The 27627-nt window shown below is 37.2% G+C and overlaps 2 protein-coding genes across 5 annotated transcripts in view; one reads left to right on the top strand and one right to left on the bottom strand.

The window, feature by feature from the left end:
* The window catches only part of LOC134211630 (oxysterol-binding protein-related protein 9), a 232243-nt gene that overhangs the window by 98799 nt on the left and 105817 nt on the right, over positions 1-27627 (bottom strand). The window lies entirely within an intron of this gene.
* On the top strand, positions 2748-17036 carry LOC134215880 (elongation of very long chain fatty acids protein 4-like). Of its 3 annotated transcripts, XM_062694972.1 has the most exons (6): positions 2751-2909; positions 3018-3061; positions 3138-3341; positions 16200-16537; positions 16594-16733; positions 16790-17036. In XM_062694972.1, the coding sequence occupies exons 3-6, from the start codon at positions 3157-3159 to the stop codon at positions 17015-17017; spliced, it is 891 nt and encodes a 296-aa protein (XP_062550956.1). In that variant the 5' UTR covers positions 2751-2909; positions 3018-3061; positions 3138-3156; the 3' UTR covers positions 17018-17036. The 3 variants fall into 3 exon arrangements, with proteins under 3 accessions (XP_062550955.1, XP_062550957.1, XP_062550956.1); XM_062694971.1 differs by having other exon boundaries at positions 2748-3061; XM_062694973.1 differs by lacking the exon at positions 3018-3061 and having other exon boundaries at positions 2750-2909.

Here is a 27627-nt window from a genome sequence, read left to right as displayed (position 1 = left end):
CCGCCTAGCACCAATTGCAAGGGAGTTCGTGGGGCAGTACCAGGCGGGTTTTATGGGCGAACACTCCACCACGGGCCATGTGTTCGCCATTCGCCAAGTACTGCAGAAATGCCGCGAATACAACGTGCCCACACATCATCTATTCATCGACTTCAAAGCCGCATATGATACAATCGATTGGGACCAGCTATGACAGCTAATGCACGAACACGGATTTCAGGATAAACTGACACGGTTGATAAAAGCGACGATGGATCGGGTGATGTGCGTACTTCGAGTTTCAGGGGCATCCTCGAGTCCTTTCGAAATCCGGGTTACGAAAAGGTGATGGTCTTTCGTGTTTGCTATTCAACATCGCTTTGGAAGGGGTAATACGAAGAGCAGGGATTAACACGAGTGGTACAATTTTCAATAAGTCCGTCCAGCTATTTGGCTTCGCCGACGACATAGATATTATGGCACGTAACTTTGAGAAGATGGAGGAAGCCTACATCAGACTGAAGAGGGAAGCTAAGCGGATCGGACTAGTAATCAACACGTCGAAGACGAAGTACATGATAGGAAGAGGTTCAAGAGAAGACAATGTGAGCCACCCACCGCGAGTTTGTTCCACACATACACACATACATACATCGCCTCGGTTCGTCGAGCTGAGTCGATCGGTATATAACACTATGGGTCTCCGGGCCTCCTATCAAAAATTGTTTTCCGGAGTAATCGTATAGCCTTTCGGTACAACTTTGATGTACGAGAAAGGCAATAGCAAAAAAGTGTTTAAATCTAATCTTGGACTGTTATTTGCTAGATTTTGAGCCAAGAACAAGTTTTTCTTCAGGCCTGTCCTGCATTTTTTTAAATTTTTGTTTCCAATTTTTTAAATAATTAGAGTGGCAAAATAAGTTAATCCCAATTGAATCAAATAATCGACATAGACAATAATACGAAATGATTTTTTCGACGGAAAAAATTGAAATCAGAACAACGTAGGTTCAACTTTTGTTCAAAATATTGAGAGTGCATTTAAGAAAAAAAAGTTCAGGCAATCGGAGAGTCCTTTATGATGTTTTACAAATGTTTTTGTCTTTCTCGTAAGTGAAAATTTTATCGAAAGGCTATAGGATCACTCCAAAACCGAACCTTTGGTAGAAGGCCCGGAGACCCATAGTGTTATATTTCTCAGTTAAACGAACTGAGGTAATGTCTGTGTGTGCGTGATTATGTATGTATGTATGTGTGTATGACATGAAGCATGGACATTAAAAGTGGTGGACCGGAGAGCTTTCGGGGTTTTCGAGCGAAAAGTGCTGCGTACAATAGTCGGAGGGAAACTAGAAAATGGTGTGTGGCGCAGACGCATGAATCATGGGCTGTATCAAGTATACAAAGAAGAAAATATTGTGAATCGTATAAAATACGGCAGACTTCAGTGGACTGGGCTGCGAATGTCGGAAGAAAGAATAGCGAAAACAATATTCAACAGAGAACCAGATAGGGGTCGGCGACTTCGTGGAAGGCCACGAACACGCTGGCTGCACGCGGTGGAATCGGACCTGGGGACTCTGAACGTTCGGGGAAACTGGAGGAACATCGCCCAAGACCGACGATTATGGAGCTCTACAATACGCCAGGCATAGGTGTATCGACGCTGTAGCCAACCAGGTATTCAGGTAGGTATGTATATATGTTCGCAGAAAAACGCGCTATTTGTTTCGCACTTACTCTTAATCGCCAATTACTCTTGATTACTTGGCTCGCCAAGAACCAGTAACCAATATAACCAACCCTGAGATGGCAGTTTCGATTCTCAATCCGGTAGAGATGATCTTTTGGGTTGGAGTGTTATTATGCTTGTTACACAATATACAAATTTAAGTTCTCAATTAATAACTGTGGAAATGCATCTAGAAAACTAAGTTGAAAGTCGGTTATAATTTCAAACGTTTGTCATTGCCCAGAGGCAGTGTTGTAATTGGAGTACAGTTAGGGAGTGATCTATAATATATTGTTAATTTTTAACTAAAAAATCTCATCTTTGTCGATTATTCACGACTGACTATAGGTGGATTGATTTTTATACTTCCAACATGGAAGAATTGCGCTTCAAAGAATATTTTTAGGAAATATTGTCCTAAACAGGTGAATGATTTAGATCGATTATAAAACATTTCTCCAAAACAAGTCATGTGTATAAACGTTGAAATGACCCAATTTTCCATTACAGTACACAATATATAGAACATAGGTAATGCGGTATTTATTAGACTTATGCAACCGTGACCGTTATAGATTTCGTAATAATTTTCCCACACGCTATCGGCGATGACAGCTACTACTAGATATACAAATCTACAATGTATAATTGACATAGATTAAGTGACAGTGAAGTCTTCTTTGGTTGATTTTATTTGCAGCTAGGTGCAATTTGATATTAATTGCCAATTTCCTCTCCTGGTGGTAATCAAAAACCGGCTGAGAAAGAATTTACTGTATTATAGAAGCGACCTGAGGAAAAGTCACAGTTTTATATACTTACAAAAATTATCTAGCTATAAGATGCAGCTTGTTCTCACAATGTCAGGTCAAGATACTTCCGTTAAATAATAAACATCAATGACACGATCAAGTAGAAGAGTAGCCCCACCACTAACTCTGGACATTGAGCACATCCAAAGAATAGAATTAGAGGATAGGTACTAACTGTCGCGCTGCTGAATGTTTTTCCGCCGCTTGCAGTAATCTCAGAAAACGCCGTCGAGTCGCGAAGTGTTCACACGTGTGATCAGTATTTGTTATGGGACGACGGTTATCGGATGGGCATTACGAAAGGGCGCGCATTATTTTAATGTTGGTCGAATTTCAGTGTATATAGTGATACAGTTGTGACCATTCTGGAACCTATCTTGGGGAACGTGCGTAATTTATTCGATGTAGTAGATAGATAATTGTTACTGAACTTCGCGTCACCCGCTCTGCATGAAAAAAACTTTTTGAATTTGTTTATACTTTGTAACATGTAGATGGTGTCTAGCCTATAATAAAGAAATTATTAAAAGGGCAACAGGTGAATGAAACGTTTTCAGTTATACAATAGATTGCTTCGGTTAAACTAACTGCCGTACATGTTTTGTTTTTGGTAGTAATCTATGATCAGAACAAATGGATATCGAAGGTGCAATACACTACATGCTGCACAACGTGACGAGCCTGAGAGGACTATACACTTTCCTGGTGGAAGACTTAGCAGATGGCAGAACAAGAGATCTACCATTGCTGCATAACCCGATATGGATCACATTGTGTATTGGAGTTTATTTGTTGCTTGTGTTGCGGGTGGTTCCAGAGTAAGTAAATGTTATTTTTGTGACGTGCTCAAGAAGAAAAATATCGTAGTGAAATGTCAACATTCTTTGAAGTGTGACACAGGGAAAGATCTTTTATTTTTCTTGGAGACATAACAGTTTTGCATCACCTAATTCAAGTATGATTTCACATTTGATCAACAATATGACCCAATTTTGAACCATAGGTTGATTTATGCAATAATAATAAAATTGTACTTAAAAGATAGCTTCATTCAACATCATAAATGCTTATTTTTAAACGGTTAATGTTAATATTGATGAAACTTTAGTGATTTGTCATATTATCAGATGAATCAAACTCAACGCCCTGAGGCACTTCCAGTGCGAAAACTTTAAGCAGTATTTCATAATTGCTCTTTACAGTGCGTGCAACAAACAACATTGTATTTTTTGCCAGAATACGTATTTTTGGTCGAGCATTCAGAATAGAACAGAAGAACAGAATATAAAAATTTCATTTTAGCCAAAAATGTAACATATGCAATTTCTCAAACAAACGGTTCAGATAGACAAATAGGGCTCGAATTCATTTGCTCTTTATTTTTCTCATGTTGGAAAAATCTAAATGTAAAAGTAGACTTTTGCCTATTTCGTACACCAAGGTGTACCAAAAGGTTATATGTTTACTGCAAAAACGAAATTTTGATAGTAGGCCCACAGAACCAACTTTCATATACCAATCGTTTTAGCTCGACGAATTGAAGTGATATCTGTCTGTGTGTGTATGTGCGTGTGTGAATGTATGTGCACAAGAAAAACTCACTCACCTTTTAGACACTTTTTCCCAAACGATTTAATCATAACAAGTTGCATTCGACGGGAAATCTTGTCCCATTGTTTCATATTGAAAACTGACCAGATTAGACTATGAGCTCAAAAGTTACGGGCAAAATACTAATTTAAAATCCTGTATAGGAAAAATCGTTTTATTTTGCACTAATAATCATCCGATTTGCTCGTAACAAGTTGCACATGAAAGCAAAAATAAAGATCTGTCTTCATATAAGTGATATTTTAGACATTCATTATACGCTTGTCACCGCTTTAAAATGGACGAAAATGACATTGTCATTGCTAGGTGGGTTAATTTGGGTTTTGAAAATTAATATGGGAATTCTTAATGATCTAGTAATACGTTTTTGCTCAAACTTACATTCTGTTTGATCTCAGAAACGATGATGGAGTCCACTGTCCATCACGATATTCCTTCATCAATATGTTCAGTATACACTGGAGTCGGCTTTTAAGCGGGAACACTTACCGCTTAAATTAAAATTACGTACAGGGAATCAATATTCGAGCAACGCCTAACAATATACCCTTTGTCATCAATCAAGTTTGTTACTGTCAAACGCACCTCGCAACAAGCAACAACCCGAACACAATATGACAAGAATTATTTGCCTTGCATGCTCTGATATGTCCGGGAATACGATGCTATTTTTGTAATCAGAGTAAGATTCTCGAATATCTCCATAAAAGCAGAAACTACGATAGCATAAAACCGACATTTGCTGTAGAGATAGTGCAAAATAACGGGATGAAAAGTTAGCAACAAAATTGTCTTCTTTTTTGTTGCTGACACAAATTTTCGGATATCTGTCATTATTATCTCCGACAAAAACAAAGCTTTGTCGTTTGTTTCGCATGCGCATCCAAGAAAAATTGATTCCCTGATTACGTAGATTCCAAAATCCGCCTCAAGAACGCATGAGCTCCAAAATACGCTTAAAAAATCGTAATTTCCTAAAACCGCGAGAAAAAAAGACTTCATTGAAAATCGATTTTTCTTGGATCTCACGCGTTCCAGGATCTTTTTGAAAAAAATAGGACAAAACAAAAACAGAGGTCTGTGCGACCTCTGGTCGAAGACGGTGATCCTGTCTTTTTAAAAAACAAACTGCGTAAATTCTAAAATTTCCAAAAAACAACCCCCTAGATCCCAAAACCGCACAAAAAAGTCGCGTAAAAGTGATCCCAGTGTATATACAACGGATACATAACCAAAATATCTCTATGTGTTCTTGTTAGTTTTCTTCAATAGCTTATGCACACACAATGTTGCATTTATGTTGAATATATAAGTGGTAGGGTAAGATGGGCCACGGCGTAAGATGAGATTATACCTTTGTAAGAAAAATAATTTGGTTCTTTTCTATTGTCATTCGATTTGAGGATAGCATTTCATTTTGGTAGAGTATGGCAAAGTCTCCAGTTAGCCTTGCGAGCAAAAGCGTAGGATTGCTAATCCGGAGATAGCAGGTTCGATTCTCGGTCCGGTATAGGATGTTTTCGCGTGGAAAATATTCTTGACTCTCTGGGCTCTAGACCATATAAGAAGAAGATAGCAAGGTAATATTTTTCAGCTATGTTTCTTAAATGCGGAACATACTTCCTATAAAATGTGTAATCTCGCCGGGCAATGTGAAATTTTAACATTTTTAGTAATATAGTGAAAGTATCTATACGAGTACAATGTCCATATCACATTTTGCTATCTAATCAACATCTGATATTATTGAGCTTTTTTCGTCTACTCGGGATGTTGTTGCTGATGTTGTACTAATTGCTTTGAAATAAATAAATTTGATCGAAAATTTGACATTCTAACATGAACTTGCAAATGGAGCGAGATGGGTCAGCACATGCTGAACGCCATATTCGTATTCAAGCAACATTGTTCATTTCCGATTTACCTGTGGGTGGTGATCCTGCGGGGCCTCCTTAACCGTGCGGTAACGCGCGGCTACAAAGCAAGACCTTGGCTGGGTTCGATTCGCGGTGCCGGTCTAGGCAATTTTCGGATTTGAAATTGTCTCAACTTCCCTGGGCATAAAAGTGCCATCGTGCTAGCCTCATGATAGGCTTAGAAACCTCGCAGTTAATAACTGTGGAAGTGCTTAATGAACACTAAGCTGCGAGGCGGCTCTGTCCCAGTGTGGGGATGTAATGCTAATAATAATAATAAGAAGAAGATACTCGTAAAAAAATGAGAAGCATTTGCATTCTTTTTTCCTAATCCATTTCTCACAATTCTGATGCTTGTGATATTTTTGACACCTTTGTTACTGTAAATCACGCATTTCGTTTTCAATATTAACATTAATTTTATTCCAAAACTTGAAGGAAAATATTTCAGAGTTAAAACCAGAAACGTAATCGTGTGCAATATTTTGTTACAGAATGGACTTCTGTTGTATTATTGTTTATCGTATTATTGTTGTTTGTATTATGACAGCTTGCGAAAAAAGTCTCTCGCGGTACTATCTGTTTCATTATTAATAACATGCTCCTGTATCAATAACATTCGCAAAACAGGCAATTTAGGCTCAATTTGTGTAGTGTTTTGTTGTTATCCGGCGTGCTCACTGCTAAAAAAACAACACAAAAATGAAAAATAAAACAATTGGCGCTCCGCTTTTTTGTTTTCGAATGGTATTGATTTGGGTACATGGTATGAATTCAAGGAGTGGTAACCCTCTTACTGGCATTACATCCCCCACTGTGACTTTGCCACCTCGTAGCTTAGTGTTCATTGAGCACTTCCACAGTTATTAACTGCTTTATTGTGTGGCTTTCTCTGTCTAATTTAGTCAAAATGATTCGTTTTTTTGTCCGACGTTTTGGCCTGTATTTTTGGCCTTTTTCAAGGGTGAACTAAAATAGGAACATGGACTTTAGGAGGTACACAACATAATAACTAAAACATAGTAAAATATAACCAACACAGTCTATCGTTTTTCATTATTAAGTTTGGTGTTTTTTACATAGGGAGGGCTTCTCGTAATCCTACAATTGTAACACATAAAAACATAATACGACCATAACATAATTCACATAAAAATTGTCTTACAGTTTAAACATTTAGTGTGAGCGTAGGGACTTTGGTAGACACTGCTATTGCATACGACTTGCACTACAATAATAGACAGGACTAGACAATGTTCAATGGTTGGTTTAGAGATGGCGGTGTCGGAAGCTATAAAATTCTCAACTGTTCAGACTCATTTACACTTTCTGATCTAGTGTGGTGGTGAGCAATTCCTCTGCGAGAGGAATAGGCTTTAACGGTGTGGAGTATACCTGCGTATGTTATATACAGACCCTCCACATCAGTACGGTAGTTTACTGTATTAGGTGTGTTTTGAATATGACACATTTCTAATATTGGTAGAGCTGTTTGTCGAAATGTACGATCTATTATTTGTGTGTTGTCTAGATTGAAGGTGTGTTGATTGTTTATTATATATTGGATGAGGGCTGTTTTGGCGTGTATGTTATTTTCTGGGCTATTGCTAATCTTGTTTATGTCGGATCTGTGTCCACAGATACGTTTTTTTAAATTGTTGGTGGTCATACCAATATTAACTTGATCACAATCGTTACATGGAATGTTGTATACGACGTTGGGTTGGTCATATGGAAGCACTGGATCTTTAACTGGTTTCAGCAGGGATTTTGTTGTTTTGAAATTTCGTCTGGCTATTTTTATGTTTTTGAAGTCTTTTTTCAGGATGTTGGAGATGGTCGTCGTCAGAAAATGAATGTTGCGCATGGATCTATAGGTGGTTTCTTGGCTGTTTGGATTGGCTTCGTTTGGTGGACTGGGTGGTTGAGATCTTGGAGTTTGGTTGGTGTTTACGTCGCATGGATCTATTGATGGGGTATGTGTCAAGATGATCAGAAGAGGTGGACTGGGCGGTGATGATGTAGTGGGCAGCGGTGACAACCATCTGTCTCAATCATCGCCTCCCAACATCCAAAGCACATCATTGTCACCGCTGCCCACTACATCATCGCCGCCCAGTCCACCTCTTCTGATCATCTCGACACATACCCCATCAATAGATCCATGCGACGTAAACACCAGCCAAACTCCAAGATCTCAACCATCCAGTCCACCAAACGAAGCCAATCCAAACAGCCAAGAAACCACCTATAGATCCATGCTCAACATTCATTTTCTGACGACGACCATCTCCAACATCCTGAAAAAAGACTTCAAAAACATAAAAATAGCCAGACGAAATTTCAAAACAACAAAATCCCTGCTGAAACCAGTTAAAGATCCAGTGCTTCCATATGACCAACCCAACGTCGTATACAACATTCCATGTAACGATTGTGATCAAGTTTATATTGGTATGACCACCAACAATTAAAAAAAAACGTATCAGTGGACACAGAACCGACATAAACAATGTTAGCAATAGCCCAGAAAATAACATACACGCCAAAACAACCCTCATCCAACATATGATAAACAATCAACACATCTTCAATCTAGACAACACACAAATAATAGATCGTACATTTCGACAAACAGCTCTACCAATATTAGAAATTTGTCATATTCAAAACACACCTAATAAAGTAAACTACCGTACTGATGTGGAGGGTCCGTATATAACATACGCAGGTATACTACACGCCGTTAAAGCCAATTCCTCTCGCAGAGGAATTGCTCACTACCACACTAGATCAGAAAGTGTAAATGAGTCTGAATAGATGAGAATTTTATAGCATCCGACACCGCCATCTCTAAACCAACCATTTAACTTTGCTTAGTCCTGTCTATTATCGTAGTGCAAGTCGTGTGCAATAGCAGTGTCTACCAAAGTCCCTACGCTCACACTAAATGTTTAAACTATAAGACAATTTTTATGTGAATTATGTTATGGTCGTATTATGTTTTTATGTGTTACAATTGTAGGATTACGAGAAGCCATCCCTATGTGAAAAACACCAAAGTTAATAATGAAAAACGATAGACTGTGTTGGTTATATTTTACTATGTTTTATGTATTATGTTGTGTACCTCCTAAAGTCCATGTTCTTATTTTAGTTCACCCTTGAAAAAGGCCAAAAATACAGGCCGAAACGTCGGACAAAAAAACGAATCATTTTGACTAAATTAGACTGAGAAAGCCACACAATAAAACACCAAATCTTCCAGTCGTATTTCTTTTGTGTTATTAACTGCTATGCGAGGTTTCTAAGCCAAGTTACCATTTCTGCTTTCGTATATCATGAGGCTAACACGATGATACTTCTATGCACAGGGAAGTCGAGAAAATTTCCAACCCGAAAATTTCCTACACCGGAACGGGAATCAAACTCAGCCACCTTCAGCATGCTTTTGCTTTGTAGCAGCGCATCTTACCGCACAGCTGAGGAAGGCCCCATTTAACATACTGCGTGAGGCATATTTCCTCTTATAAAGAGTATACGTGTCATGTAAATTTGAGCTGTCTGCCCAGAACACGTTTGTTCGCGTTTGATGACGCATAACAGTATCCGCCAGGAGTAGTGTAATTTTCTACGATGATTCTTCTTATAGACGAATTTCGCGCCAACTCGACCAGCGGTTGGCAGCACCATCTCAGAATCGAATGAAACTTGATGGGCATAAAGATATGGTATTTCTAAGCCACTCTGCATACTTAGTTTTTCAAAAATTGTCAAGAGTAACATTTGATGAGGGCCTAATTTTTTTTCATGGATTTTTTATAAATCGATGTAACTCTAAAATGACAAGACCTACAAAAAAGTGTTGTATGGCGGACTGTTGTGAAATTCCTAGAAGTTTTTTGGAAAAATATCCAAAAAATAAAATGCCGATTTTTACACTGAAAAAAAAAATAGTTTTTAAAATTAAAATCGATATTACAAAAAAACCTCATCTCAGAAATCGATGAATTTTTTTCTGCAGATAGGTATTTTAATTATCTAACTTTTCTGGGAATAATGTTTCTGTGACATATTTAAGGAAAAAAAGTTTTTCTAACAAAAACTTTTTTCATATCCATATTGAGTGAAAATTTATCAGCGTGTTTTATGCCTACAGCGCCAATTATAGGTTCAGCAGCCTATCATCAACCAACGACACATTTTGGAAGTATATAAAATTGGTTAGGAAGCAATTTAGCCTAATCTAACATAAATGTGGACCAACATTTGGAAAGGGCGTATATTTTCCTAGATTGCTAGATTTACATCGATTTATAAAAAATCCATTAAAAAAAATTAGGCCCTCATCAAATGTTACTCTTGACACTTTTTGAAAAACTAAGTATGCAGAGTGGCTTAGAAATACTATATCTTTATGTCCACCAAGTTTCATTCGATTCTGAGATGGTGCTGCCAGCCCCATAGAAGGGTTGGCACGAAATTCGTCTATATATTTATCTGTTTTGCAATGAATGTTTAATTTCTGTCACATTGTTCTAAATTGACAACCTATGTTGTACTCTGTAGTTTTAAAAGCTTTGCGAAATATTATAAATACAGGGGTTAGACAGAAAGGTTAAGGGCAAAATTTTGTCGAAGTTCAAATAAGCATAACTTTGCGTAGAATAATCCGATTTTGATGAAACCGGGATCATCGGACGCGGAAGCTCTTCTAGTATTCTGTTCCCATGCAAAATCTCAGATTGGCCTTTGGCCACCGGAGATGTTCCGGGTTTTCTGAGTATATGTTAAAAATGCCTTTTTTCTTCTGCTTGTCATTTTATGTGACGTTTACTGTCATCATGTTTTAAGCTTCCCGCAGAAACTAGATCCAATATGCTGACCAATGCTGGCTGAAGATCGAAAATCCGTTGGGTATACGCAGAGATATGGTCATTTTCGTGAAAACGGTACGGGATTGGTCATACACCCTGAACAAATGTCACTTTCGCAGAACACCCGGAATCTGTTACCAGTTGGCCAGAGAGTCTCACAGTCCTCAGAATGTATCTTTAATAAAGATCCTATATTCATCGTCTTGGGAAAACATAAATTTTGACACCCATATATACATGGTTCCAGATGGTGCCAAAACCGGCCCCGCCTGGAAGGCCCTTGGAACCTGCTATAAGGGCGACAGTGAACACTATCATTCTGAAAATGCTTCTTTTATCATCGTCTCGTAAAGCCATGAAGATAGATACTCATATTTGCATTATTCCGATCTGTTATCATTTCATCATGTTCCCGGAACCGTTTTTACGGAAATGGTTACGTCTCTGCGTAACTTTGATGGATTCTTGATCTACAGCCACCATAGTTCGGCACATTATTTCTAGTTTTTGGAGAAAATATAAAATGTGATGAAAGTGAACGTCACGTAAAATAACAAGCAATGGAAAAAATGCATCTTGAACATACTCTCTGAAAACCCGGAACATCTCCGGTGGCCAAGGACCAATCTCAGGTTTTGCAAAAAGACAGTATACTAGAAAAGTGTCCGCTTCTGATGGTCCCAGTTTTACCAAAATCGGATTATTCTACGCAAAGATTTGAATTTCGACATAATTTCACCTGTCTCAACCTTTTTGTCTAACACCCCTGTATTATTCAATTGCTATCAGTTCCAGCCATGATTGAAAAGCGCATCTCTATACACCCGATTCTGTTTTTACACGGATTTTTTTTACACGGCCGTGTAAAAAAAATCCCACACAAAATTTTTGCAAAGTTGCTCCATTTTGCATGATTCGTCAAGAAATCATAAAACTTTTTTTACACGGATTATCAAATTTTGAACTGAAAACTTTTTTTACACGGAACGCATCCCCCGTGTAAAAAAAGAATCGGGTGTATACATTTTTATCATTTTATTTAATGCTAGAACTTTTAGAACTAGAATCTTTTACATTTTTTCACACACGAAATTTTGTCTGACACTTTGAAGCCATATTCAATATGAGCCTCTGGTGCTAATTCTCAGTAAATTGATACTTGTTAACCAATCATAGCAATACTGCCAATTATCACATGGATCTATGAAATCAGCTCGCATAAGTGTTGCGATATATTTGGCTAAAATTTAGATCCCCAGTTTGTTCTCACAATGATGATGGTGATGCATCATCTTTTAATTCCTTGGGCAGAAAAGCTGATCTGGGCGTGGACGAAAAGAAGCTTGGATTTTACGAAAAAGTATGATGTCTTCATATACGGTACTTCCAACTCTAAACTGGTTTGATCATATATACACCTAACGAATATTACTATTTGAAAAGTAATACATATTCACTACGTCTGTCTTTTCTATATATTCTTAAAACAATTTATTATAATATATAACGCACAAGAACAAATTATCATACATCAAATATTAGCAGCTATCCTCACTAGCTTTATTTTTAAGAAATAACGATCATTAAAAGTAAGCCGCATATGCGCCCGAATAAACATCATTCTTTTCGCATTGAAAAAAAAAAACATTTTTTCAGCACATCTTCTTACGAGACGAGCCAGACTTGGGCTGAAAGTCTCCTTAATAAAGATATAAAAAAACCCTGATTGATCCACCTAGCGGTGTTTGTGCCTTTCTCGTACATAAAATATACTAAAAAAATGAGTTAGATTTTCTTAGCGTGTTTTTTTTTGTTTATAAATCGTATTTTGGCCATAATTTTTGATCCCATAGTCCGATTTGGCCAATTCAATACGAAACAATGGGATAGGATTCCCCGCCGAATGCATTTTATTGCAAACAAATCGGATCAAGATAAGTGCCTAAAAGATGAGTGAGTTTTATTTTGCGCACATACATACACACACGCACACATATACACAAAGACAGACATTATCTCAATTCGTCGAGCTGAGTCGATTGGTATATAACACTATGGGTCTCCGGAACTTCTATCACAAAATCGTCTTGGAAGTGAATATATAGCCTTTTCTTCCTTGGTATACAAGAAATTAAAAAAAAAAATCTTTTTCTTCTTCTTATTGGCATTACATCCTCCAATCCCAATGGGACATTGCAGCCTCGCTGCTTAGTATTCATTAAGCACTTCCATAGTTTTTAACTGCGAGGTTTCTAAACCAAGTTACCATTTTTTGCATCCGTATATCATGAGGCTAGCGCGATTATAGACCGGCACCGGGAATCGAACCCAGCCACCCTCAGCATGGTCTTGCTTTATAGCCGCGCATCTTACCACTAAGCTAAGTAGGGCCCAATTAATTAATATATAATACGAAAATATCAATGATGCTTCCTCATTATCAGAATCATAGTTCTGCCTATGTTCCGATCAACTGGATTTTACTCCCCTTTTTCTCATGTTACCTCAAACTTTTCACGAACTTTTCATAGGCTGCCGTAATCTGAAAGAGTGATGTATGCGCCAAATTACAACATACAGGTTTTTTTTATTTTTCTGTTAAAGATCTCGATGAGTACTACTTATCATTTTTGGAAAATGGCGTATAAAACGGCAGTAGGGTTCTCGGAAACCCATTTATAGTTTAATATGTATGTGTGTTTGCACAAAAGATAACAGAAACATTAGTCAACTACTCATGCCGTACTTTTACACCACCCTTCTTCTTCTTCTTCTTCTTCTGCTTCTTCTTCTTCTTCTTCTTCTTCTTCTTCTTATTGGCATTACATCCCTACACTGGGACAGAGCCGCCCCGCAGCTTAGTGTTTATTAAGCACTTCCACAGTTATTAACTGCGAGGTTTCTAAGCTAAGCTACCATTTTTGCATTCGTATATCATGGGGCTAACACGAAGATACTTTTATGCCCAGGGAAGTCGAGACAATTTCCAATCCGAAAATTGCCTAGACCGGTACCGGGAATCGAACCCAGCCACCCTCAGCATGGTCTTGCTTTGTAGCCGCGCGTCTTACCGCACTAATGAGGACCCCACTTTTACACCATCCATTGGATTAAAACGTTATGACGAAAATGGTTTAACGAACAAGAATGCTTGCTGTCTTGACTGTTGCAAGAAAAACAGTGTCACTACTAGGTGATTAAGTTTGGGTTTTTGTTAACGTAGTAGACATCATTGATTGGATCCTCAGACATGATTGCAACCTTCTGTGTAATGTGTCACTAATAAACCATTGGATCTGGATTCAATCTGTTAAGTGGTGTGACCGTGATAGCTTTTCATACATTAATTTGGTACAGTCATTCTTGCACCGCGCTTGTAAATTCGAAAGAATCCGTGCACATCTAAATCGTTTAAGAACAAGATCTTTATATGTGAGGTCAAATGACTTCGTTAGTAGGAGGCCGTACACTAATTACGTAAGCAAATCATTTTTTATTTATATGGAGCGTAAGAAAATGGCAGACCCCCCCTCCCCGCGTAATTAGTGTACGACCCCTACATGGGAATAACCAGCGCGGGGGTGAAAAGCTCATTTTCAGTGCAAAACATAAACAACACAGAAAAAAATTATGAAAAATAAACAGTGCGTAAAACTTGACATGCGGAAATTTACGCTATTCTTCGCTGAAATGGTCCTCTTCCTAACAAGATTGCTTACAACTTGTATGCAATATTGACGATTCACGTCAAATATTGTATACATTTAGGCTATATCCTGTGTGGAATTACACTAATAATAGCGTGCATGTGCATGATTTTTAGCGTAAATTTCAGTGAATTTTTCTATCTGTGAAACAAGCTTTAATTCCGTACAATTTTCAAGATGGCAGACTTGGCGAAACTGGCAGATTGGGTCACCTATATATAATATATTATAATAGAATAAACGTAGCGTGGAAACAAGCAATTTTAAAACATTACCGATTTCCCTTTGATTTCCTTCTTCTCTACATTCAAAACGGAACTAGCTTTCCATAGTTATTGATTGAAAGCTTTTCAATGCCTGTCAATGCTCAAATAGTGAATGTTAATGGAATGGTTATTTCTTTTCAATTATGGTTTGCTATTTGAGCTATCACGTCACGTTGACTATTTCTGACAACTTTTATCAGCTTTAGCAGCAGCTTTAAGCTTTTCACGATTGGTGATACATTAACCAATTGAGTTTTTCAATTAAATGGAAAGTACTAAACTCATCTTAGACAGTTGAAGACAAAAGTAAAAATTCTGAAAATTTCACGCTATGTAAATATTAGAACCCATATTTTTGTGTTCAATAGCCTTTAATTTTACATCCAACTTTTTCTTGTCCGCAATATTGAATACAAGCTCCATAGTAACGACGACCTGTAATTTTGAAAAGAGATGGAAAAATGGTCGAATCGAACGAGCCTTTTTGCTACATCATATATGCTGTAAAAATTTATTATGTGTAGTAACATACCTCATTGATTTCGTCCACAAAATTACAAGGTTTATTAATTTTTGGATAGGTATTGATTGAAAAATGGGCTTGGGGCAAAACGCACTGATGCAAAATGGCACACTTTATGATATGTAAATGGTGAACGCGTGGTTGTTTGTAAACCTTATTTGATTAATCGATTATTTGAGCGACAATTTAATTTTCACGGAAATAGAATCTAATATGCTTCAACCACTGCTTGCAGGAAGAAGTAATTGAGCACGTTACATTGTGAGGACTTATTTTGAGTTCTAACGTTTAAGCAATATGTCTCCTATGCTGTTAATAAGGCTTCTCGGATACTGGGATTGATTTTTAGGATAACAAAATAAAAACACGATTTTGTACTGCCTTAACCACTGTACTGTCATTTATCTGGAGATTTTTCCTGAAGTTTGGACTACGAACTATAACAACGGAGTTGAAAAAAATGAACTTGTAAAATGCAGCTTCTTGCGATTCGCGCTTCGTCCATAGCCATTGATGAATATTTTATTGAGCATAGAATAATATCATTGTGCTTACATACAACATAATATACAAATTCATGAACTCAACAAATTCTCAATTAATAACTGTGGAGCTGACACTACAACATTCAGTTGAGAGTCCGCTATAAGCTAATTGTTATAAGATTCTAAAAAGTTTAGCAGAAGAGAAAGAAGGCGAGCGGCTTATCCTAATAAAAATGTGTGATATATTCGTATTGTTATATACTATAGTTTTTACTGCTTTTTCCTTTTCAGGTTTATGCAAGACAGGAAGGCACTTCAGCTGAAATATATTATAATTGTTTATGACATCTTCCAAATGTTGGGTAGTGGAGTCTCAATATACTTATTCTATCGCCACGGATGGACTTTCCAGTACTTCTACAAGTGCAAAGCACCTGATTTTTCCTACGATGCAGACTCCGTGGGATTTGTCTACGCTGCCTATTTCACATTCCTGCTGAAAATGTCTGAACTTATAGAAACTGTGATGTACGCTTTGCGGAAAAAGAATGCACAAATCAGCCGCTTCCACGTGTATCATCACTGTTATGCTCTAGTGACGTCTTGGGGCTTTGCCAAATATGGAGGAGGTATGGATTGGTACAAATATGACTGAATCGTTTCTAATGGACATTTTATATTTTAGGGAGTATGCTCAGCTATACAATTATTGTAAACAGCATAGTACATATATTTATGTACGCATACTATCTCAGTTCCATATTTGCGAAACAGATTCCATTTAGTTTAGTTCCAGTCAAAAAGTTCATCACATTACTTCAAATCGTAAGTATATTTGGTTTATCAGAAAACACGTCGAATTTATTGATGTTTCTTTACAGACTCAACTAATAACCGTGCTGATCAATTTGGGCTTTGCAATGCGTCCCGATTGCCCTGTGCCGGCCGGTCACTGCCTTTTCCATGGTCCCAATATGGCCCTGCAAATAAAATTATTTGCTGATTTCTATCTGAAAACGTACACATCGAAAAAGTTGACGAAAGAAAATCAAGCGTTATCCAATGAGGTGGTCGTGAATGTTTCAAATAACACGTACAAGCGGAAATGAAGGTGAAAGTTTATATCGACGCCTAGACTTTTACTGATGAAAGAAATTACAGATACAAATTTTCATAACGACTTCAGATTTCAATCTGCGACAGGGAAACACCGAAAATTAGGTTTAGAAAAAACTGTGGTGTTACAACTTTAGTTTACTTTAAAATAAGTATTATACTTTTTGTCCAGTGACGCTAGATCTGACTGGGAATCGAACCAAGCTGTCTTCAGCATAGTCCTAATTCGTAGTCATGCTTGGCTAGGAAGGCTATGATTCTTAACTAACATTTTTTTAAACAACGATGTAGGGTAAACTGGGGTAAAATGCACCCCGGGGCAAAACGACCTTTTGGCTTTTTTGGTGGTATTTAAGACATACTTTCAAGATTTTTTACTGCCAGATTCCAGCTGTTGTGAACACTCCTGAAAATCTACCGAAAATGTCCTCAACATCGTCAAAGGGTCGTTTTGCCCAGGGGTTGCATATTACCCCAGTTTCCCCTATCGTATTATTGGGACATACCGTAATCCGGGGGAAAGTTAATCATTTTTTTATTGTTTTGTATTTCCTCCGTAAAAATCATGCCTTTTTCATATTTTTAAAGCGAGTACTGCTATATATATAGAACATGTAAGGCTGTTGTTCTTAATTATTTGATAATTTAAAATTTGTTTTAAAATAATTTTTATCGAGTTTTTTTATTTTTCAATTTAGGATAAGTTTGATAATCAAACTTTCCAATCATTTATCAAAAAAGCAGGCGCCTGTAAACGCTTTAAAGTAGGCAATTATAGTTGGAATCCCTTACGCTGAGGCGCTTTTGCTAACGTGCGTGCTCACAGCGGAAAAAAAATCACAAAAATCAGAAACCAATTAAATTTTTTTCCATTGCTTTGTTTTTCTTGGGATGAATATCGGAGTTATGAGATGAAATCAAGGAGCAGTAACCTTATTTGTTTGGGTGCTTTTTTGGCAGCTTGCTGTGAGTTCAAAAATTAATGTTGTTTTTTTTTCAAATTTTGGCGAATAATAAATGCAAATTCATTCGAAGGTTATATCATTCAGCAACAAATTCAGTCCAGATTAGGATACCTAACTCACAATAAAAGCTTGTAACAACATAAAATAATAATTCATTCATTTCTTGAAAAAGTGGCCTTAAAATTAATCCCCAACTCCCTTTGCTGCTATTAGGCTGGTAAAAAATTTAGGAAGATTACATTACAGAACCATTAGGAAAACTCAACTTCATTGAAATTGTCATCGTTCCAATTTTGTATTCTCAAATAGAATTTGCGAACATGGTTATCCCGCATAATAAAAAACAACATGTTATATGGTCAGAATCATTATTACGATGTAAGATATAGCTTCACAGTTTACGTTGCGGTCATCGAATACTTTTCGATCGATTCAACCATAACTGCTCGACATCATCACTAAATGTCAACATATAACATGTTGTCTCAAAAATGTTCTTTATTTCCTACATTATATGTCAACATTTTATCATACTGTTGAGCGAAAATTTTGCACGCGAAAACAGACAATATTTTAAGGTGACATAACTTAACAACCCATTCAACATATTGTTATTTGTCAAATAACCGTACCACAAACTGTTAAAACTTTAAATGACATTGTTCATTTACAGTTGTCAACAGTAAAGGATACTGTTGTCGACCGCACGGGAAAATATCCATGTACAGTTTGTAATTATGCGGGATGGAAATTGCTTGGCGAGATAGAGAACACTTGTTCGATGGTTCCACTGAGTGCTTTGATTGAAAAAAATACTGAAGTAGGTCTTTAAAATTAAAGTGGGCTTCATGGCCGTACGGTTAGCGGCGTCATTTGTCTATGCGAATTTGCGATTCACGACGGAATGTGGATTCGATTCCCGCTCCTGTACGGAAAAAAAACTCTCAACTGTTCATTGGGTATTGTGTGAATGTCCTGTCCGTTTTACTAAGGCATCGAAAGCTTTCTAATACTATTGATGTTAAGTATTCAGTCTGTGCAACCTCCAGTCAAAGTTATTTTATAATCCGATCACGTGACATATTAATGAATGATGCAATCTTCATGAAAAACATTACTTGTTATTTATAGTTGGGGTTAGCCAAACTTACTGCTATCCATAGGCACATATGTAGAGATGTCGTAAAATCCCGATTAATCGATTACTCACGATTCTTGTCGATTATTGAATCGATTAATCGTAGGATAGTAATCAATTCAAAATTAATCGAATATCACAACGATGAATCGATTAATAGAAGTAATCGATTAATTTGAGACATCTTAATGATGTCGTAAAATCCCGATTAATCGATTTGTAACTAATCGATTTATCGTTGGATAATAATCGGTTAAAAATTAATCGATTATCACAACGAATTTGCGACATCTCTACATATGTAGCATTCAATCGATTTTTTCAGTGCCGGATATTCTTCTACACTTCTCTCAGCTTTGATCTATCGCTAAAATTGACGGCTGAAGTAAGATCATGTTAAAGGTGACTGGGTTTAACTCCCGGTCTGGTCTAGGATTTCTCGGTTGGAAACATTGTCGACTTTTATTTATTTATTTATTTCACTTTGTCTTCAGTTATGACTGTACAGACTGATTAAAACTTCCTTGGGCATAAGAGTATCATCGTGCTAGCCTCATGACATACGAATCTAAAAATGGTAATGGTAAAAGACCTAGCTGTATAATCACTGTGGAAGTGCATAATGCACACTGTGCTACGATGCAGCAATATCCTAGTAGTTAACATAAAGCTAGCAGAGGAGAACTGTTTTCACAATAACACTTACAGGAAGCCCACCGGGGCTCCAGTTAGTCTTGCGAGCAAATGCGTAGGATTGCCAATCCGTAGATCGGTCGACCTCGGTTTAAAAAAATCAGCAACACTTAATCGCAGAGCACTTTATGCGAGCACCACTCGCGCTCTTGTCTTGTCTTGTCTTGTCGTAGCACATACACAGCCTGTATTGAAAAGTATCCTGGAAATGTTGGTTGTGTTTCCGAGCATTTTCTTGTCAGCACTAATATTTGCAGCATATCAACAATATGACACAAATATTAAAATGGCCGTGCAGGCTTGAAATTGGGAGGTAATTCATAACTCCCCGGCAATCAGATATATTACTCAAATCAGTAATGAATAACATGATCAACGAAGAGTTTTGAATTCACGAAAGGAAGAAACGGGGACAGCCGTACCAACCGTTCCACATTCATAAGGTTGCATGAAAAGGTGACGTTGGGAGTGACATTGCTAAGAAGATTAGTTTCACTCCTTGCTGATCCAATGTTCAGGGATGGAACACAGGTATTTCTCCCCTATATCCTGGATATTATGCCTAGGCTTAAGCGCCATTACTCGCTCTCTGAAGCGAAGCTGAAACCATACAGAGCTATATATGTAGACGAAGAATCAGAAGTAATAAAAACGCACTTTTCAAATGTTGGTCTAGAAATCTTCTTCTATTTACATAAAAATGAAATTCTGTCTGTCTGAACCTTATAGACTCGGAAACAACTGAACGGATCGGCGTGAAAATTTGTATACATAGGTTTTTGGGGCCGAGGAAAGTTCTTAAGATGGTTTGAGACCCTTCCCTGCTTTGGAAAGGGGGCTCCCATACAGATGAAACACCAACTTCTTCATAACTCGAGAATTAATCAAGCAAATGGAACCAAAAAAATCTAAAAAACATCACTTGAAATTTTAAACGATTTGGGTTTGAATCCAAAGGAGAATGAGAAAATCTCTCACTTATCATGTCTGTATACACTCTCGATAGGTAGCATACCGTGAGAGACGTTTTTCGGTAGCTGTTACGATAATGAACTGATTTGGGGGGCTACAACCCATGATAAATTTCTTTTAATAAGCCCCAATTGCGAGGGGCACCGGTTCTGATGATGCATTTCAACTTGTTTTACACAGCTGTGCAAAAAAAATGGTCCCAACATGAAATGAGCGGCCGCCTGTCCGAATCAGTTTTTTCCAACTTGTATACAAGTGCTATAGTTTTGTTTTCACAAGCCATGATTCGAAGAGGTTTTTGCCTCTCATTTATTGTTGTTCGTTATCTATTGAGAGCGATTTCTGCAATCCCTGGTCAGGTAGCATTTATAAATCTTGAGAAATCCATGAATACCTGTTCTGTACATGAACTCCAAAATTCCAGAATCTGCTAATCTGATTACGAAAACCTTGTGCATAAATCATAAAAAATAATTGTAAAATCTCAAAAACACAATAAAATACGTTCGAAACCACATACAGTTTATAATCAACGCGATTACGAAGCTACCTCATTCCTCTTCCCGTGTACACTCCTGCTTGGATCGCCAAATGTAGATATTGCCTTACCATAATTCAAACCAAGAACCATTTCAAAGCCACACAGAAATCTTTCGAGCTGAAGAAGTTTACAGTAATCGGATGTTAACAAAAAAGGGGTAATTTTCTCTACCTTGTAGATAGGTGGTCAAGTATTCCTCAACTACTACTAGTCTTGAGTTTATAATTTTAGCTTAGCTTAGCTTAGCTTAGACTGACTGTACATATCAATGGTTGCTACTCCGTGATTGATCAGAACTGGTGCAAATTGCACTACGATCCAAGTGAATAGTGGTTGGGGTTTACCATCTATTCTCGAAGTGCACGTTTCAGCAGCTCTCAAATGTTGATCAATAACGGCGCCGGCCAAGTCCTTACAGTCAGTTGGGGAAGGGAGGGAATGTTAGTGTGTGGTTATTGTTGCTACTAGAGACCGAGAATACCTCTGCATCTCCACAATTACCACGGGAAGGAAGTTGTGTTAGTTGGGTGGGGTAATCAGTAACATAGATCGGGATTCACCATATATGACTATGCAACTTCTATACTACAGTATTAGCATTTCCTTGATTTGTTCAATTGTTTATTCTTCGCGAGAATAAACAATTAATCGCTCAAAATGAGCGATTGTTCATTTGAATTTCGGATGAGGCATCCGCGGCATCATTTCTTCAACGCAAGGAAAGTAAAAAAAACTAGATTTAAATTGAAAATAAAGTAATAATCACGGCTGTTCAACCAAATTGATAGTAATCGGAAAGCTAATTATGTTATCTCTATTTAACGTTAAATAAGAATGTATGTTCAGCCAGACATATTTTGTTAATTTACGTTTATTTTACATGTCGTTTATTTTGCATTACTTTCGCGCATGTGTTTGTCGCTTGCCGTGACCAGTATACCGTAATCAGGATCTCACTGGTATTAATCCTGATGTGCCGGTTGGCACTCGTGTTGGGCTTGTGCGCTTTGAGCGGCACACGGTCGCTTTTCAGTCAATATAAAGTCGTACATAGTGCAATACAAGATGCTAAATTGGAGACGATATTGATACACGATATACATACATGTTGTATGGAGAAGCACCTATATCGCCTCCACTTCAACAGCCTACACGACACCATATACTTTCATGTGTTGACTGGGTTTGATAGGGCCTGCCTATATAGACACATGCAGCTTTTTGCAGAGGTTCAACAGAGCCCACTGTCAAACCCCACCACATCCTAGACAGATCCCCTAACTCGCAGTGGCCATGGGGAGGGGTCGTCAAGCCCTTGGACATAGTCCCTGCTGCCCCTAACTAGTCTTGAGTTTATAATTTTTATGGATAAACTACTTGTCTGAGAAACTGCATATATCCATTTTACACAATTTTGAGAAAACAACAAAGAACTGTTTTTAAACAATTTGGCACCGAATCTTTCGATTTTTTTGATACAGATCAATAGATTTTGGCAAAACTCAACGCCCTGGGGCACTTCAAGTACAAAAACTGCAAGAAGTACTTCATAATTGCTCTTCAAAGTGCGTGCACACTCCACATGTGTAGTTTTTCAAACAAACGAAAAAAATATACATTCCTGAACAAATTTTTTTTTTCGTATTTTTTGCTAGAATATGTATTTTTAGACGAGGATTCAGAGTGCATAAAAATCCCATTTTGGCTAAAAATGTTACATATGCAGTTTCTCAAACAAACGCTTCAAATAGATTGGGAGCAGAGCTTAAAATATTCATCTTCATGAAGCAACTTCGGTCCGATTTTGACAAACATTGCATGAATATTCAAAACATAGAATGACATAGTCAGACGACTACTCCACGAACTCATTCATTCGACTGTCACTGAGTGTGTTCACTATTAGCATTAGCATTAGCATTGAGCATTTCGCACAAATTCGTAGGTGGTACAAGCCAAGACTATTGTACGAGAGTAGCATCCCTTTCATCCGTTACCACAGATATTGATTTGGGACTAATCACTATTCTCTTAGATGAAAGCAATGCACCTTCCAATAGTCGAGATCTGTCCTGGCCACGTCCTTGCGAATGCTGAGGAAGGGAAAGGATGGTTAGTTGGACACCTACTTAAGAAAGATGCAGAGAACTCTACGACCTCTCATAGGTGCCACGGGAGGTTTTGGGATTGTGTGGAAGGTTATAACAGTAGGAATCGTTTTGATAGAACGTGAAACACAGAAAGAACTTAGATAGAAATACAAAGTAGGAAAGGGACGAGCCTGGAATTGAACCCATGACCTCCTGCTTACAAGGCAGAAGCGGTAGCCACTAGACCACCGAACTCGACTATCACCGAGTGTGTTCACTATGTGCAGAAAAAAACATAATTAGCATTGTTTATGTTGATGTTTACCGTTGAAAGTGCCTCGCGGATGAAAATCGGATTCAGTCCTGTGTGATAAATCACTTTACTCATTTGAAATGTGTTCAGATTTCAGATAATTTATCAATTTGTAAAATGTGCATAAATATTCAATGACTAATATTCAACTGAATATTGACTGTCCAGAGGCGACTATGAATGTGTCGGAAGTGAAATGACAAGTGAAGAAAAATGGACTTCACCAAATATTTTCGATTATTTTACACTCTGGATTGGAGTGTCACCACGACTCATTCCCAAATTCGCGACCCTCCAGGTTATTCTAATGCTTCAGATTAATAAGAAATCTGTGCTATTTAGAGTCCGAGAAATATACTCCATTTTTTGATCCGGCTGCATTCTCCAGTTCAGTCAACCCTCTGGAGTGTCCAAGTTCCCTTTTTCTTCTGATTGTTTAAATTTTTTATAAAGTTTTTAGACATCTCATTTCTCACGGAATCCATCGATTTTCTAGACTTTACTGGTTCATCATGGAATACGGGACTTTTTCTCAGGACGCCTAGCAATGCGGGACAAGTTGGCTTAATCCGAGACGTCTGGTCAATTTATTATATAATTTATCTGCATGGTCATAAAAAACTTTCACAAAGACGTTTTAACGACTATAAGCCGACTATATAACTATCATCTGATCGAAACTTCAACGTCAATTAATATAATTGCCTGTCAATCGTCATAATTTCGTCTTTATCACCATCATCATTTAATTTAATTTTAACAAGGGGTTCCTTGGTTTGACGATTAAAAAGTAAATAGGGTGTTAAATCTCCTGTCATTTAATCTGTTTTGATGGGTTATATGGGTTATATATTCGACTTCGATGTATTTTTTAATCAAATAAGAAAAATAAAATATGACAAACTAGTATAGGGTAAACTGGGGTAATATGTTCCAGGAATATTTTCAAGAATGTTTACTTCTGAGTTGGTAGTTCGAGATCCGAACTACATGCTCTGTAGTAAATACTATCGAAAAACTGCCGAAAATGTACTAAAAAATTCCAAAGGGTCGTTTTGCCCCGGGGGTGCATATAACCCCAGTTTCCCCTACAGGTTGAAAATCCGTGAAATTTTCACCATAATTCACTATCGAAATATCTATGAAGTCGAAAATATTTTTCTAATATTTTGTATGAATGATTATATTTTATGTGCACCGTACACATAATATAATTTTCACAGTTATTAAAGTTTTCGCCATTCATCAAATAAAATAAGTGTCCGGTAATGGGTAATCTTCGGTTTATTTGTCATGCTATATTACTAACGATACATTTTATATCACATCCGTTACACAAGCTATAAAACCTTTCCCTACATTAAAGCTCCACAGATGGACTTTTTGCTGTATAGCGGAGCTTTATATCATGCACTGCTATATAGCGGAGGCCTATGCTAGTACGGCATTCGAGCGGTAGTAGAATGAAACAAGCAACCGACGCGAATACAGCTAGGTACAATGTGGTTGGAGTAAAAGAGTTGTTAGCACAATTGAAGTTGTGTGATGAAGTTAATTACTATAATGAAACAATGAAGATCTATAACCGAATGATACGCATAACTACACAATAGGATCGTTTAGTTCTATTAGAATATTGGTATTGTAACGTAAATCTATCTTGCATATTTCAACTATGATTGTAGATCATCTCGAAACCGATTGATTGCTTGGTGGTGCAGTACATTTTATAGAAAGGCTATGTCTACTAGAATGACCCACCCACCTAATGTGTTTTAAAAACCCAATGTGAAGTTCCACAGGACGCCCTCACTCACTCATATTTTAAGCACTTATCTTGAACCGATTTGCTTGAAACAAGTTATGGCTAACATACGATTTAAAAAAACAATCCACCCAGCGGCGTTAGTCCCTTTCTCGTGCATAAAAATACTAAAAAATATGAATGAGCGTTTTTAGCGTGTTTTGTGCATAAAAAGTAGCGTGCGACAATTCTAAGGATTCATTCTAAAAAAAATCATATTTCTTTGAAAGCATTATTATTCTGATAGAAAAGGGCAATTAAACCGGTGCAACATCGATACATTGCATGCTTCAAACCTAATTTAATTGCCAATGGATTGAAAGGGTTTAAATTTGCATTGTTTGTCCTCAAATCATTCGAAATACATGAGAAAGTACAATGGTTGATACGTCAACTATGAAATCATGGGCAGTAATATGGTCAATCCGGAGATGACGACTTCGTTTATCGGTTCGTTCTGGAACCTTGTTGATGGGTACATATGCAAGAGGGTCGCTAGTTAGCCTTGCAAGCAAAGACGTTGGATAGCCAATCTGGAGATGGCGAGTTCGATTCTCGGTCCGGCCTAGAATGATGTTTTCGGGTGGGAAACATTCTCGGCTCCATGGACATAGTTCACCCATTATACTTGTTATACAAGATCTATATTCATGCCATTGGCGGACATAGTAAAGCTTCCAATAAATAACTAAACACTAATAGAACACTTTATGAACAAGTTTATGAGCAGGCCAAGCTCTAGTTGGAACGTAGAGCCATTGAAGAAGGTCATATGCAGGGAATAATCAAAGCGGATTTTTCTGGCTCTTTGTATTGAGCACATTCTTAGGGGGTGTTTATCATTAACACTAAATAAAAAACATCGCCGAGGGCATCGTTGTTGATCTTTTAGCGATTATATAAGAAATACCTACATAGTTGGAGTTATGACCTAGGCGTTCTGAATACTTTTCCCCATGTAAGATTGAAACGTTGTTAGTAAACATGGAAAGAATGTCGCACCCTGGTTATGCCGGTATATCGGATAAAAACAAAAACAGATGAATTCATCTAGCGGTAATGGTACATGTTTTGTGCGTAAAAGGCAATAAGAAAAGCACATAAGAAAAAATGCACCTTTACCGCATGTTAAAATGTAACGAAATGTGGTTTAACTCTCTAATGGCCCAGATCGTCTTTAGACGGAGTACTTAGACTATTTTTTGTAATTTTAAATTGGTTGTTTTTAGTCAATAATATAAACTTCAAGGCATGTTTAAATATTTAAAGCATTGCATGACCGGGTTTGGTGTCGATAGAGACGTTATAAACTTCCAAGCATGTTCAAATACGGTTTAAAATTAAATTTCAAAATTCTACAAAATTATAAAAAATATTGGAAATTGAGTATTTTTTTCATCGTGCTTTTGATCGTACACCTTTGGAGAGTTGTAGAGTTGAATTTTTGTGGTTTCGTTTTTTTTCACAATCACAATAGAAAATGATTGCGGTAAAATATGCACTTTAATTCCTTCAACTTCTTCAACACGGAAAATAATGAATAAACCCTTAAATTAAGAAAAAAATCCAATAATTCAGCATTGAATGCGATCAAATTTATAAAAACAAAAAAAGGTGAATAGATTCAGAAAATATTTTATTGGATAAAAAACTGGCTAAAACGTAGATTTTAGAAAACAAAATAATGATTTTCAACCAAAAGCATTCTTGGAAAAACTTTCGGCAACATGGAATTCTTTGATGAACTCTCGCAGGAATTTCTGGACGAACTTACGGAGGAGCTCCTAGAGGATTTTCTAAAGGAATTCCTGGATGATTTTTCGGAGAAATCATTGAATCTTCCGGACAAATTCCTGGATGAACTTCAGGTGGAATTTCAAAAAGAATTCCAGAACGATTTTTTTGGAGATATTCATAGAGGAATTCTCAGGGTCTGTCTCATTTGGAGAATTGAAATTAGAAGTGACAGTTCGAAAATAAAAAAAATCAGTAATTCCAATAGGACATCGATGAAAAATGTTTCGATACCTATAAAAAGCAATCTTGCTCTGCTAGCAGGGTTATTCAATAACTATTGAAATGTCACT

This window comes from Armigeres subalbatus, chromosome 2 (genome assembly GCF_024139115.2).
Source record: "Armigeres subalbatus isolate Guangzhou_Male chromosome 2, GZ_Asu_2, whole genome shotgun sequence".
NCBI classification, from domain to species: domain Eukaryota; kingdom Metazoa; phylum Arthropoda; class Insecta; order Diptera; family Culicidae; genus Armigeres; species Armigeres subalbatus.
This window is presented reverse-complemented; position numbering and strand designations above follow the sequence as displayed.